The sequence below is a fragment of the Macaca mulatta genome, chromosome 8 (genome assembly GCF_049350105.2).
Source record: "Macaca mulatta isolate MMU2019108-1 chromosome 8, T2T-MMU8v2.0, whole genome shotgun sequence".
Classification (NCBI taxonomy): Eukaryota; Metazoa; Chordata; class Mammalia; order Primates; family Cercopithecidae; genus Macaca; species Macaca mulatta.
This window is the reverse complement of record NC_133413.1, coordinates 149,141,844-149,156,659: the sequence shown is the minus strand read 5'-3', so window position 1 is coordinate 149,156,659 and position 14,816 is coordinate 149,141,844. Positions and strand designations below refer to the sequence as shown.

Sequence of the window (14,816 nt, the reverse complement as noted above, 5' to 3'; positions counted from 1 at the left end):
AGCTGTGATTGCACCACAGCACTCCAGCCTGGATGATAAAGCAAGACCCAGCCTCTAAACAAACAAAAAAAAAAAAAAAGAAAAAGAAAAAAGAAAAAAAATTCCAGGAGGACTGTGCTCTGTGTGACTTGGAAGTCCTCCACATTGAACTTGGTGCTCTGTGTACCTTCTCTCGTCCAGTTCCCATTAGAACCCTGAAGAGCAGATATTGAGAGTTTCCTTTGGTTCTAAAATTGAGCAGAGTGAGCCTTGGAGGGTCTGAAAAGGCTGGAGGTGCCACACACATAAAGCACAAGGCTTTCTCTCTGTTAAGGAGCAAACAGAACAGAGGCAGCAAGGACGAAGCCTAAAGAGATGTTACTTCACACTGTACTGATGACATCACCACCCAGGGCCATGACCTTGGGTCAAAGGTTTGGTCAAAGACAGAGGGCAAAGCCATGTGCTGTCATTCAGGGCCAGTTTTCCTGTAAAAGCCAATTATAACTGGAGGAGCAGCTCACGAAGCTATACCCCTCAGCAGGCAACCTCTATGGGTTTGGGTTTATGGGAAGGAGGTGCTGGGCCAAGTGCCCGGGGAGGAGGCCCAGTGCTGGCACGGTCTGGTGGGAGCTGCACCATGAGGCATCTCCACTTTATTGACATCTGATGCCTTATCTGTAAAACAAGGGGGCTGGACCGCAGGGTCACTCAGACTTTCTCCTGATCCTGAAGCTGAGTCTGTGTTGTCAGAACATTGATTCCAGAGGGAACCACTGTTCCCAGTTAACCCCTTGCAGCTCAGCTCAGCTTTTGCCCTTTTTGTGGTTGTTCCTCTCCACCCACTCCCAAGATTTTCAGGATGAGGTGGCAGATTCAAGGGGCAGGAGGGGCCTGGACATGGTGGGCAGAGTCAGGAGCAGCTCCAGGCCCCAGGATTGGCTGATTCCCTCTAAGCCTCAGGTGCCTTGCTGTGAAATAGGGAGACCATAGGTGCCTGGGCACGGATCTGCCTCAGGGGCCAGGTCAGCCTTGAAAGTCCAGGCGAAGCTGTGTCTGGCCAGGGCATGGAAGGTTGTGGTCATGCCAGGGGCCACACTGAAGTCCTGCTTGGCACTGACCCGTCCTCATGTCCATCTTCTGAAGCTTCTCCCCAGATCTAGGGCCCATGGGGGCAGAGCTGTGGTGAGGGTGGGCTCTGAGTGCGAGCAGTGGCAGTGGACCTGGGCCCAATATCTCTGGGGCAGGAGGTGCGCAGGATGAGAGTGGGTAGGCGGCAAGCTGGAGGTGGGCATGGGGTCAGCAGATAGAGGTAGGGGCAGGCGTGGGCAGAGGCAGGAGTGCAGGCGGATTCAGCCTGGAGGAGAGGGGAGGAAGGGGGGATGCGGACAGCAAGGCCAGGAGGAGACAAGCAGGGAGAACCAGAGGGGCAAAGGTGGCCTTTCACCAAAGAAAGAGGGGCAGGCACAGGGTCTGGGAGAGTGGGATGGGGCCATGCAGGACAGGTGAACACCCGGCTGTCCCAGGCACACCAACAGGGCAGGGGAGCAGCCAGAGAGGTCACTGGGAGCCCAGGGCAGGCCTGGCCCTGCCTCCAGCCCTGGGCCTGTTGGCTGGGGTTTTCCATGTCTGCCAGGCTGGGGCCCTCTTCCTTGTCAGGAATGTGTCCCTGGCAGTATGCCCTAGAAGGCACTGGCAAGAAGGGACCCACTGGGCCATCCTGGGAGTGTGTCCCACAGGCCGCCCACACAAAAGCTCCTCTCTCTCTGTGTCTCTCTCGCTGCCTCTGTCTCTCTCTCTCTCTCTCTCTCTGTCCCTCTCTCTTGCTGTCTCTACTCTGTCTCTCTTGCTGTCTCTCTGTCTCTTTTTTTCTCTTGCTTTCTCTGCTTCTCTCTCCGTCTCTCTTGCTGCCTCTCTCTCTGTCTCTCTCTCTGTCTCTCTCCCTCTCTTTCTCTTGCTGTCGCTGCTTCTCTCCCTCTCTGTTCCTCCAAGGCCAGCACCCCCACTGTAGAAACGCCCAAAAGCATTCACACACAAATGCACACGGGGCACATGCACCTAATGGTTTCACACAGTGAACAGAGCAGTCCTGCACACACATGCAGAGACACGCAGAGTCTGCTGGGAGCGCTCACACACAGGTGCAGTGACATGGCCACACCTTGACTGCTCTAGGGGAGCCTCGGGGTGAGAGGCACGGCTGGCGGGTGCAGAATTGCCATGCCCTCTTCATTCCTTTGCCATTTGTAGTAACTTCTGGAGCTGCTAATGAGCAGGCCCCCCTCCGAAGCTCTAGGCATGGCCCCCTTTTCTGCAAGTCCCCCACCCCAGTCCCCCTGTCCAGCTCTGAGCTCCTTCCATCCTGCCCCTGCTTTGTTTAAAGTCTCCCTCTAAGAAGAATCAAAGTCAGCCTGAGCTGTGATGGCTCCAAGGCCTCTTCTTCCACAGGAGGGAGGGCCGGGGCAGATTGAAGGACCCACTGTCCCGCACTCTTGACAGTGGGTGGCTTGGGAACAGATCAGAAGCTATGTCGGTGGGGACAGGTGAAGTTGCTGAAGCAGCTCTGCCTGGGGGTGGGGCAGAGGCTCCTCCAGAAAAGGAATTAGTGTTGTTCATGGAGCCCTAATCTAATGAGTAAAGCTGGGCTGATTCATAAAATCCTTTCCGGGCACAATCCTGGCTCAGAGAACTCAAGGGCATGGCCTGCTCAGAAGGTGGGAAGCTCCTTGTTCCTGGGGAGATTCAAAAAGGACCACTGCACAGGGGTTGTGAGTAGAAGGAAGGATTGCTTTGGGCAGGGAGTTTCCCAGCTGGCTTTGAAAGCTGTGGTGCTCCTGCTCCGATGCACAAGAGGCCCCACTGCACTCGAATGGGGAGGAGATGTTCAAATGAGGAGCTGAGAACACTCTGCCCCAGCCCAGCAGGCAGCAGCTAGGAGCATGCAGGGTCCCTGGAGCCACACTGCTGCTGCTTGGGATCAAATGCTGGCTCTGTCGCCTACCCGTCCTGTGACTTTGGATAAGGGGCTTTACCTCTTGGTGCCTTATTTCCCTCATTTATTCCAAACAAACAATAGCCATGAGAATTGCCACTTTATGGGGCTGTTAGAAGGATTCAGTTAATTGATATGTATGCAAAGTGAATTGAAAGATGGTTGTCACATAATAAGCACCATGTGGGCATTAGCTTCTGTGTGCCAGGCACTGTATTGGACATTTTTTCTTTTCTTTTATCCTATCCTTATCAAAATTCTGAGAGGTAGTTCATTATTTTATAATTGAGGAAGCTGAGACCCAGAAGGATGCTGGAGGCCATGCAAGGTCACACAGCAAGTGGATAGGAGAGCCAGCCTCTTGACTGCTGGCTACCTGAGTAGACCCATCCTCCCCTCCCACTATCACCGTCACCTCCTCCTTCATCACCATCATCACCATTGCTACCACTGTTGCCATCACCACCACCTCCTCCGTCATCACCACTGCTATCACCGTCATCGTCACCATCACCACCATCGCAATCACCACCACCTCTATCAAGCCATCTCTAGGAGAAGAGAAAGACATTAGAATCTGATGGGGTCTGGGAGGCCAAGGCTGGGGCAGAAGGCCTCTTAATGTAACTGGAATAGAAATAGGTAAGTATGAGAGCCAAAGGGATTGCTGTCCCTCTGGGGGCTCCAAAGGTGACAATTCTTGTTGGTGATCATCAGTCACGGCAGTGAGCAGAGACCCAAACAGTGTGCTGAGCAGGCCAAAGCAGAGCGCCATGGGAAGGGCTCCATCACCTTAGTTAGACCTGGCCTTGAGCCCTGCCTCTGCTACCTCCCAGGAGAGTAACCAGGAGCAGGTCACTCGTCCTCTTTGAGCCTCAGTGTGTTTGTGTCACTGGGAATGTCAAAACCCTTCAGGAAAGCTGTTGAGAGAATGAAATGGAATCCACTGAAATTCTGGGCTTCAGGAGGGCAGAAACTCTTGTTCTCTTGTCCTTTCTGTTCCCTGTGGCCTCCCTCGGATCCAGGTAGTGGTCATGTGCCAGCAGATAGTGGACGCCCAGGATGTGTTCACGCCTTCACTCCTCTGCTCTTTAGTGAGGTCATCAGCCTAATGATCATAACCTCCTAACAGAACACGAGCATCCCACAGTCACAATGATGCATTCCCTCTGTCCCCTGCACACACTGTCCTATGGCCAGACACCCTTGCACCATCATCCCTGCCCCTCACCTGCCATGTGACAGTCACAGGCACCATCTCTATCAAGCTACCGCATCCTGCTCATTTAAGGAGTTCTTAAGGGTCTCCACACCCTTGCTCAACAGATGGATCATTCTACCCCACACTGGTCTTGTGGTTCACCCTTTCCCTTGGCCATCTCCGCAGGTCACACTGTTGTGCGAAGATGGGAGATTGGGTGTCAGACAGACTTGGCTTGGAATTCTGGGTATTAATGAGTTCTGTTACTTTGGAGCAGTCTCTTACTCTTGTAAGTGTTCGTCTTCCCCTCTGAGAAAATCAGAAGGGCTGTTGGAGGTCATGGTGCGTGAATGTGCTTGCTGAATCTAGGGATTCGGTAACTGACACGTCTTTCCTTTTTCTTTTCCTTCTTACACTACCACTGCCTTAATCCCAAATGTTTGGAGGTATTTTTCAACGCCGTTGAGCTCCTTGGAATAATGAACTTGTTGGTTTCGAGCTGAACCAGGTAACAATCAGTCCACGTGTTCTCTCAGGGTACCCCAACTTTGAAGTAGAGTAATTAGCATCTTGCTAATTTTCTTGGTGAAAATAATTTTTAAATCATTAAAGAGGGAGTCTCTTCTAATACATTTTTAAAAAGAGAGAGACCTGTTGTGGAAGCATTGGGAGTATGTGTGTTTTCCTGAAACTTCCCAAGACAGCTCCCTCAGGAGTCATTATTAGAGGACAGTATTAGAGGTTCAGACCGTCTCTGAAATGAGGAGTCAGGGGAAGAAGAGTATGGGTTTGACATAGTTGCTCTACCTGCTGTCTCCAGTTGCTGCCCAGCCATTCTCCCTGAACCTGCTCCAATGGGGCCCTTGTCCCATCATTCAGGGCACCAATGACCTGTAGGATGCCAAACCTCACCATAAATGCTGCCCCTTCTTTTTTGAGACCAGGTCTTGCTCTGTCACCCAGGCTGGAGTGCAGTGGTGTGATCTCTGCTCACAGTAGCCTCTCCCTTCTGGGTTCAAGTGATTCTCTGCCTCAGGCTCCCTAGTAGTTGGGACTACAGGCACGCATCACCACGCCCTGCTAATTTTTGTGTGTGTGTATACACACACACACACACACACATATACACACACACACACACACACACACATATATATATATATATTTTAGTAGAGATGGGGTTTCACCATATTGGCCAGGCTGATCTCAAACTCCTGGCCTCAAGTGATCCACCCGCCTCGGCCTCCCGAAGTGCTGGGATTACAGGCCTGAGCCACTGGGCACAGCCTGTTTCCCTTCTCACTTGACATTTAAGAACTGGTGCCTTGGACTGCTCCCTGCTGTATGAAACACTCCCTCCACATACCCTGCGGACCTCCCTCTCCCTGGTTCTCCTCCCACCTCACTGGCCACCCCTTCTCAGTCTCCTTTGCCAGCTACTCCTCATCCCCCGCATTTCAATATTGGAGGCTGCAAGGACCTAATTTGCAGACCTCTCTCCTCTGTCTCATGTATCGCTGAATGATCTCACTCACTCCAGATGCTTTAAACACTATCTCTGCTCCAGCAACTTCCAAATGGAAAGCCCCAACCAAGCCTCATGCCTTGAAATCTGAAAGCCAAGCTTATAGATCCAGATGCTTGCTGAGCACCCAAAGGATATCTCACATGGAAAATGTCCACCACTGGACTCAGGTTCTGTGGCTCCAGCATTCCAGCTGCACAGGGCAGAGCATTCACTTTCTCAGACACTCCACATCTCATCTCCCTTCAGAGCCTGCCTAGTCTTTCAGGATAGATCCAGGGACTGACTACCTCTCCTCTCCTCTACCCCCACCACAAGGAACAAGCCACCATCATCCCTTCCCCCTGACCACTGTGGTGGCCTCCTGGCTGGTCTCTGCCTTCACCCCTTCCCTGTCACAGCCAGGCCCTTCTCCTGCTGCAGGGTGACACATCTTACCAGGGTCCATCAGCCCCAACCCCAGCCTCTGGCCCCTTCTACCTCATCTCACCATTGCTCTTCCCTTTGCTGACCATCCCAGCCATGTGTCCCCACTCTTCCTCACCTCCAGGTCCTTTCCCAGACCTCCCATGCGTCACTCCCCCAATTCCTGCCTCCTTGTATTTGCCTCCAATCCCTTCTTCCCCGAGTAGAGACATCCAACACTTCCAACCACCTGCTATGCCACCCTCTCTTCCATCCCTGCCTTCGCGCTTCCCCACTACCGCCCCCACCTGCTATCATTACAGACATTTTGGAGACCCCGGTGCCTTGTTTGATCAATTTCCATCTTTTCCACTGGATGGCTGATCCTTGAGGACAGAGAGCTTGCCACTTTGCCATTATTTTATGCCCAAGATCAGTTCAGTGCTAGGTGCATACTGGGTGTTCATTAAACAAGAAATGAAGGAAGGTTTGGTCTCAGAAGGTCTGCTGGCTCTCACACAAAAAGGCTGCAAAGGCTCTGCTGCCCCTGAGCTCCCCTTGCTCCTCCATCTCCTCCCCATCGTCTCCTAGAGAAAGCTCCACACAGTCTCTGGTGACACCTACTGGTGCTTGGTTCTGGGCCATTCCTGGGAGGGAAAGGAGGTCCGAGGAACCCTTGGGCCATTTGAAGTCATGGATGATGGCTGGCACCCAAAGTCCTTGTTGGACAGGTAGCACTTATATGTAGTAATGACCATGAGCAGCGCCTGCTGCTACCTAGCCTTAATCGCGTCCACCTTGCACTCGTGGGCAGAGTGAGCTCTCCATTTCTCTGAATTCCAGACTCAGGCTTGGGCCACGAGGCTCTCCATGGCATGCATGGCATTTTCCCATTCCTCTCCTGTCCCTCTCCTCCTGCCACTGTAGCTGTGGGGCTTGGCCCCTCCTCACCCCCATGATAAACAAAGCCCCTCCAGGCTCAGGCTTTGTCCTGCTCTTCCCATGACTGGACTGGTTTCCTTCTTAGCTCTCAGCTCAGATGTCACTCACCTTAGAGCTCTTCCCACACCAGCTTATCCAGCATCTGTCCAGTGTCCCTGCTCCCAAAGCCCCATTATGTCGCAGGCATATTTCCTCCATGGCAAAGGCTGCACGCCATGGCTGGCTTTCCTCTCTGTGTCGGCTTCTGTGCTGTTCTGCGTTGCTCTCTGCTTCCTCCACTAGCACGGGAGCACCAAGAGGGCAGTAGCCGCTCGCCTGTGTGTACATGTGTTTGCACTTGTTCCTTGCACTGAGACATATGTGCCAGGCACTTGGAAAATACGTGTTGAGTAAATGAAGGAATAAATGAATGAGCACTTATTAGATGCCAGGTTTCATGCTGAGAACTTCCCATCCACTGTCCATCCTATTTAACCTTTAGGACAACCGTGGATGGAAAGGGGAGGGACTTTCACCCCTGTTTTTGAGTTTGGAAACAGACACATAGGGGGCAGCTGACATGAAAGAGGTGAGGCCTGTCTTACCCCAGAGCTTCCTCCCATCAACCTTGGGGCTCAAGCAAGATTCTTTCACATGGTCTTGTCTTTTTTTGGCTTCTCCGTACACTGGTGCACAGCTCACACTTGGCTGGGAAAGGAGAGATGGCCCTGGTAGGCCCTCACCTTGTTACTGTTTCTTGTGCCTCACCAGTCTCCAAACAAAGATAACTGCATCCCCAACTCCCATCAGTTAGCGCCCAGCTGTGCCAGAGCCCTACCCCTCATTCTTCGTGCTGCATCTTCCTGAGATAGAGAAAAGGAAGGGAAGGAGGGAGGTGGCCCTGATCCCCTGAGTCAGTGTTTGCAGCCGTCAGCAGGTCCAGGGGGATTTTCCTTTCTGGCGATATTTTGTCTACCGCATATTTTACAGACTTCCCATGAAACACTTGCATAAACATTTTCACAAAACACGCAGCGCCCTGTCCATGCCCTCTCTCCTGCCTAAAGGATCTGGGAGATGTGGATTGACCACCCAGAGGATCTGGGCCTTCTGGGGAGGCAGCTGGTGCTGATACACTCTGGCCTAGAGGAGAAATGCAAGCCAGTAATCTCCAGAAAGTTTCAGAACAGGTGGTGGAGGTGGAACTGCGCATAAGAACCAATGTCTGGACCCTGGATTGTCTTCATCTTCTCACAAACTGCACACCATGGCCCTGAGATGTGGTTAATAACAATCTCCCTCCCCCTTTCAATTACAAGGAAAGTTACTTGCTCACCTGTAAAATATGGATAATAGCATCTGCCCTGCAAACCACGAGGAGGATTAAATGAGAGCCTGTGTGTAACGCTGGCACAGTATAGCCATTCAGCAGTTGGCTGGTTATCATAACCAATGTGGTTTCCAATGCGGAGATTGTGGATAGTGGTTAAGAGCTCAGATGCTTACATCTGACTCCCTGGGTTCAATTCTGTGCCTCTTGTCAGCTGTGTGATGTTGGGTAAATTACTTCACCTCTCTGAGCCTTGGCTTCTCATTGCATAAGCCAATGAATCCTATGGGTACAGAGTGAGGAAGATTCTTCTACAAGTCAAGACTGTTAAAAGGCAAAATGGGCTGCTGTAGAAAGTAGCAAGCTGACCATCTGCTGGTGCAGGCTTTGGAGACAGACAGACCTGAATCCCTATTGGCTGGGTGACCTGAGGCAGTTGACCTGGCCCCTGGAGAGGCTGCATCATGCAGTGGCCGAGAACTGGATACCAGAGCATCATGCTGACATTGCCACCTGCAAGTTATGTGGGCTTGGGCAGTTGACTAACTTCTTTATGCCTTTCTTTCTACAGAAAGAAGTTAGTCCCCCTTTCTTTCTTTCTGTAAATAATAGCACCTACCTCGTAAAGCCATGGTAAGGATTCAATTAAATGTGTTAATGTATTCAACATGCTTGGAACAGCGTCTGGTGCACAGCAAGCCACCTACATGTGTCTGCTGCTTATGGAGATAACTACATCCCTCCCGCAGAGCAGTCAAGAGGCTCAGAAACAATCCACATGGCATTCCCAGTGCAGGACCTAGCCATGTGGGCACTCAGTCCCTGGGAGCCATGACAGTGTAATCCTTGTTAACATGATCCCTGGGCCCTTGTGCCTGGCATGTGTCTGTTGCCTATCTGAAATAGAGATGTGTGGAAAATTCCTTGGCTGGTCTTGGAGCAACGGAGGAACTGGACCTTGTGTCTGCTGGGCGTCCACTTCAGCTCTTCCCTCCTCCGCCTCTTCCCCTTCCCACTTGGATGTCATACATCTTGTCTGTGGTTAGCTGCACTCAGCAGCGGCTGCTGCGAGGTGATGGATGAGCCATGGTTGCTTCCTGCCTGGTATCCGGCAGGCTGCCCTGGCATCCTTCCCTTGTTTCTACCGCTCCTGCTGATCTCCTAACATGGGGCCACCATGTCTCTTCCTAGATGCTAGATTCAGGTAGGCATTTATTCAAATACAGAGACATTCCTCCTATCTGACGAGTTTCTCATCTTGGACTCAGTTTTTATATCTGTGTAATGGGAACAAAATCTACCTTCTAGGATGGTTGTTGTGAGTTAAATCCAAAGCCAGATGATTGACCCACGCTGGGTGCTCAATAATTGCATGTACCCACCTTTCCCAACTGGAAAAACTCTTGGCCGAGAGCCAGGGGATGCCAAGGCTGTGTGTTCTGCAGACAGAACCATGGGCGCACCAATATAGAGCACGAGGACGTCAGACACCATGTTGTGCAAGCCCTTTTCCTCCCCTCAGGGACAAGCAGATGCCTCCCTTTTGCCATTTGGTAAACTGAGGGCGAAAATGGATGTGTTTTTCCAGAAAGACTGCAGTACATTCCTGGTGTTTTCCCTTAGAGCGGCAGCTCTGATCAATCAATAGGCTTCTGGTAAGAAGGAACCCACGCTGTGTGAAGAGATACCTTTTTTATCTTCAGAAGTCTAGAATATTCCACTTACCTAGAAAGTGAAGGAAAATGATTGTCAATGGGTAGACAATAAATGGACTTTAAGGAAGCAGTGTCTTTGTCATTAGACTTTTTCGTTTTTGTGTTCTCATGTTTTCAAAAAGGGAAATCAACCAGTGGACCAGCTAAGAACAAATTAAATCCACATTTTTAACGCGTAAGAACTTATCCTTGTCCTTAATTTAGAACTACTTCTTATGCTGCTCCTGAAGGATTACCTGAGAATTTCATATTTATTGGGATAGAGAAGATAACTCAGTCTGTATTTCCTTTACCAAGGAAATAATGCACCATTTCTCATCACCCTCCTTAACTGTCCTTTAGACATCCAGAAAGAGAATCTGACCTTCCAGTTGGTTACCCTGGCATATCAGTGAGGGCCACAGGAAGGAAATGCTTGCAAATTTGGAATGCACTCAACTGCAAGTAAAGAAAACCCATGTATGGTGGCTTAAACAAATAGAAGTTTTTTGTTTGTTAGTTTAGTTTTGTTTTGTTTTTTAAATCTTATGCTTCCCACCTAGGATTGGAATTGCTGGTTTGATATTTCCTCCATTCTCCTAGACAGTCCCCCAAACATTATGTTTCACATGCAAAGGGAGAAGGGAAAGTAAACTCACCACCCCATCCACTTATCTATTCCCTTACATAAAGAAAACCAAAAGCTTTTCATTAAGCAATCCTTTCCTTCATCCACAGCAAACTTTTGTTATTTGTTTCCTTGGCCAGCCCTGAATCACACATCCAGCCCTAGCTGCAAGTGAGTCTGGAAAGGTGGGGAATAGAATAATCGTAATTGACTTAGACCAAGCAGCTACTGTGTTTCTGCTCCATGGGCTGACAACTCTGTCTTTCTGAACTAAGGTGGCATTTATTTAGCAATTAAAAAGTGGGAAATGGATATGGGGGCTGATAAGAAATGATGCCTGCTACACCTCCAGGGCAGGAGCCCAAGGGCCCATGAAATACTCTCAGTGGCTCATCAAAATCATAACGAACCCCATGCCTGGGAGGCTCCACATTCCACCAGTCAGTGTTTACTTCTCAGCTCAGTTGTCAGAAGTCATTTCTGCTCAATAACTGAAGGCCTGTTATGGTTTTGGAGCTAGAAAGACAGTGGCCATACAGAGGTGAGCTGAGGTCCAACCAGGTCTGAAGACTCCCAGTCCCTGGGGAGACTGGCATGCCCATTAGTGACTTCAGTATGGTGCCTTCAGCTCTCAGACACTGGGACCCGAGGAAGGGCTCCCTACCTAGGCTGGGACAAATGGAAACAAGCCCCTGGGGTTGTTGAAGGCTGAGCAGTCTCTAAGATCCAGGAGGAGGAGCCTTGGTAAGCATGGAGACACAATGACTCCCAGTAGCACTGATCCTTTCTTTCACTGACATGTTTGGAGTCTGTTCGTATTAGTCAGGCCTGCAATGCCCTGAAGGCAGGGACTAGGACGTCTCTATCATCCACTTCTGTGACCCTAGAGCTAGCTCAATGCTTGGAACATATCTGGAGCTCAGTAAAGAATTGAGTTTGAATAAATGAGTGAATACAGAAATAAACAGATCATTCTCCAAGATATGGGGATATCTTGGCCAAAAGGACATGCAGAATGGCTTCCAATTATAGGCTAAGAGGAGCCATGGATGCTAACCCTACCTCCTTGCCAAGCAGGTAAACCCTGAGGGCCCCACCATCCCTGGGAAGCCTGGCTGCAGGGCTATTTTGGAAGCCATTTGTTCTGACTTAACCAACTCAGCTGTAAACTGCCCCTTGAGCCTGGTGCATGTGTGAGGCTTAGTGATGGCCCCAGAGGGAATTTGCAGGTTGTTTTGAGAAAGATTCCTTAAAGCAATTTGAGCAAGTTCTACTATCTTTGAGTAGAATCTCCATCATTTCTGTGTTCGTGGTCCTCCCCTTGGGAAATTTGCAGAGATGATGTGACTCAGTGGAGCAGCCTACTCTGAGTTCCAGCCGCCAGCCTCCAGAGATTTGCTCATCATCAAAGATAGATAGAACCTTCTGAGTCAACCCGTCTTAAATTTTAAACTCATTAAAATGACACGCAATTCCCAGCCTGTCTCTCTGGCAGGCTGCCAAACTTAAAGCAATTGATCGTCACCCCACAGCTGCCGCTGTCCTGGGTAGAGCTGTCTAAATATTGTGCTGTGCCTGCACCCGTTCCTGTATGTAGTGCTAGACAGACAGCTTGGTGCTGTTTCCAAAATAACCCCTTCCATGGTGCTTGTCAGACCTGGTGGTGCCTCTGAGGATAAACATTAAAAATACCTCCTTCCAAATCAGGAAAGATCTCATTTGTTCCCCTGCACTGAGACACTTATATCCTCAAATATGAGAACAGGCCATTGTATATGGAACTAATGGGGTGGTGGAGCTGCCTAACAATGTGTGATTATAATAATAATGTGTGATAACCAAATTGCTTCACGGGCAGGGCTGAGTCTTCAGGGAGGTAAGTGAGGTGCTTTGGGTGCTAAATTTATGAGAATACTGAATCTCCTTACAGCCTCTCAGTGCTATTGTAGGCATAATCTTGCCTAATCCTCAAAGCAGCCCTGTGACAAATGTGTGCATTTTAAGGTCTCCCGTGCCACAGGTGCCCACGCTAAGACACACGGATTAAGAGACTTCTCTAAGCCACAGTGGTAGGCGGGAGTGCAGTCGGCATGGACTCAGCACATGAAAATTCAAAGTTAATGCTCTTTCCGAAATTGTTAGAGGGACTGAAAGAGTTCATTTTTCTTCCAACTTTTTATTATTTATTTATTTATTTATTTATTTTTGAGGTGGAGTCTCATTCTGTCACCCAGGCTGTTGTGCAGTGGCGCGATCTCAGCTCACTGCAACCTCCGCCTCCCAGGTTCAAGCGATTCTCCTGCCTCAGCTTCCTGAGTAGCTGGGGTTCCTGGTGTGCACCACCATGCTCGGCTCATTTTTGTGTTATTAGTAGAGCCAGGGTTTCACCGTGTTGGCCAGGCTGGTCTCGAACTCCTGACCTTAGGTGATCCACCCGTCATAGCCTCCCAAAGTACAGGCATGAGCCACGACGCCCGGCCTTCTTCCAACTTTTTAGAAGTGAGGATTCATGAAGACTTTAAGATGTTTATGTAATATTGTATAATAATTTTTTATTGTATGACTTACTGAATTGCTTTTGTATAACTGAGTTTTACTTATTTGGAATTTGCCTATTTATGGAACTGGACCTGAAGCTCCATTAGATGACTTATGGAACGTCTTTCTGGTCTGTCCCTGCACACAATTTCCATTTCATTGACATCCTACTGACTTGGAGGTTTCATGCTTTCCTAAATGTGCATGCTTTCCTAAATGAAGTTCCCTCTGCCTGTATCACCTTTTGGTCTTTTGCCTGTCTGGCTAAATCTTACTGTTCTTTCAAAAGGAATCTTTCCAAGAAAGCTTCTCTGTCCTCCTGCATTAGATTAGGTAGCATATCTGTGTCCTGAACCCCACAGCAGCAGGCACATGTATCTACAACTTATTCCACTTTGTTGGTAATATTGATGTCCGTGTCTGGCTCCCTCGGACAAGGCTGTGAATTCATTGTAGACAGAGACAAAGCCTTGTTCACATTTCACTCCGGTACAGAACACGGTATTTGCAGAGTTGATGCTTAACATATACATGGGAAAATGAAAACATGAGTGAGTGCAGAGATGCCAGCTGCCTCCGCATCTTCTCCAGGCATTGAACACCTCACATGCTGCAAGGCAGGGTGGGGTCTCCTGTGCTGTCATATTTCACAGGGTGACGATGGATCGCATTTTCTCATCAGTCTCTGTTTCCTCTTGCTTTCCTCAGATGTGCTCTGTCCTAGCGTTCGTGTAGAAGGAGATCGCTTTAAGCACACCAATGGAGGAACCAAGGAAATCACAGGTAAGGAAAAACAGCAACCACACGTGCTGTCTTTGGTGTATGATTTGCTGAGCCTGAGCATGACCCTAGTCAATTCAGGGCGGCCTCACTGACCCTGTTCTTGTTCCCATATTTCACCAGAGTCCTGATAAAATGGTTTGAATCGTGCAGGTGGCAGCTCTCATCAAAGAACCATCCAACAGGAAAGAACATACATTCACATTTTCCATTTGGCAGGCTGTGGATATTCTATAGGAGTCACTCAATAATGCATGAGAATGAATGAGTTTGTAAAGAAGCTGGTGAATGAGTAAGCAAATGATTGGCAAAGTGAGCAAACGACTGAATAAATCAATGTGTTTTGGAGTGAAAGCGAGAGTGAATCAGAGTTATAAATATATGAGTGAATCAATGGGTGAGAGAACAAAGAGACACGTGACGACAGACCCAGCAGCAGAAAGAAATATCGCAGAGTCTCACCAAAGGCTGTCAGGCATATGACAGAATAGAAGGCTGCGAGAGTGCGGGGGACAGTCGAGGTGGCTCCCCACCATCCCAATAATATGGATCCAGCCCTCCCTGTGGCTGGGCACCCTGCTCAGCACTTCAAATACATATGACAAAGAAGTTTTCTTCTCTCCCGACTCCCAACCAGGAAGCCACTGCAGGACAGCAGCCCTGCTCTTCTTGCCAATGACCCTGCGTTGGGCGTCCCTCCTCTTCCTCCTGCATCATCTTGGGTCCAATTCTAAGCACTTATGTGTCCCCATCCGAGCAGGGAACTATGTGAGGTCAGGATGAGGGTGTTCGGCAGGCCCTGGCATCCCTGCTTGTGTTCCAG

At 49.6% G+C, this 14,816-nt stretch overlaps 1 protein-coding gene across 2 annotated transcripts in view; it reads left to right on the top strand.

The window, feature by feature from the left end:
- Positions 1-14,816, top strand: part of COL22A1 (collagen type XXII alpha 1 chain) — a 327,910-nt gene that overhangs the window by 52,566 nt on the left and 260,528 nt on the right. For both annotated transcript variants that reach the window (XM_028852945.2, XM_077942884.1), the window contains exon 4: positions 13,922-13,996. In XM_028852945.2, the coding sequence (XP_028708778.2) occupies positions 13,922-13,996 (75 nt within the window). The remainder of the gene's footprint in view (positions 1-13,921; positions 13,997-14,816) is intronic.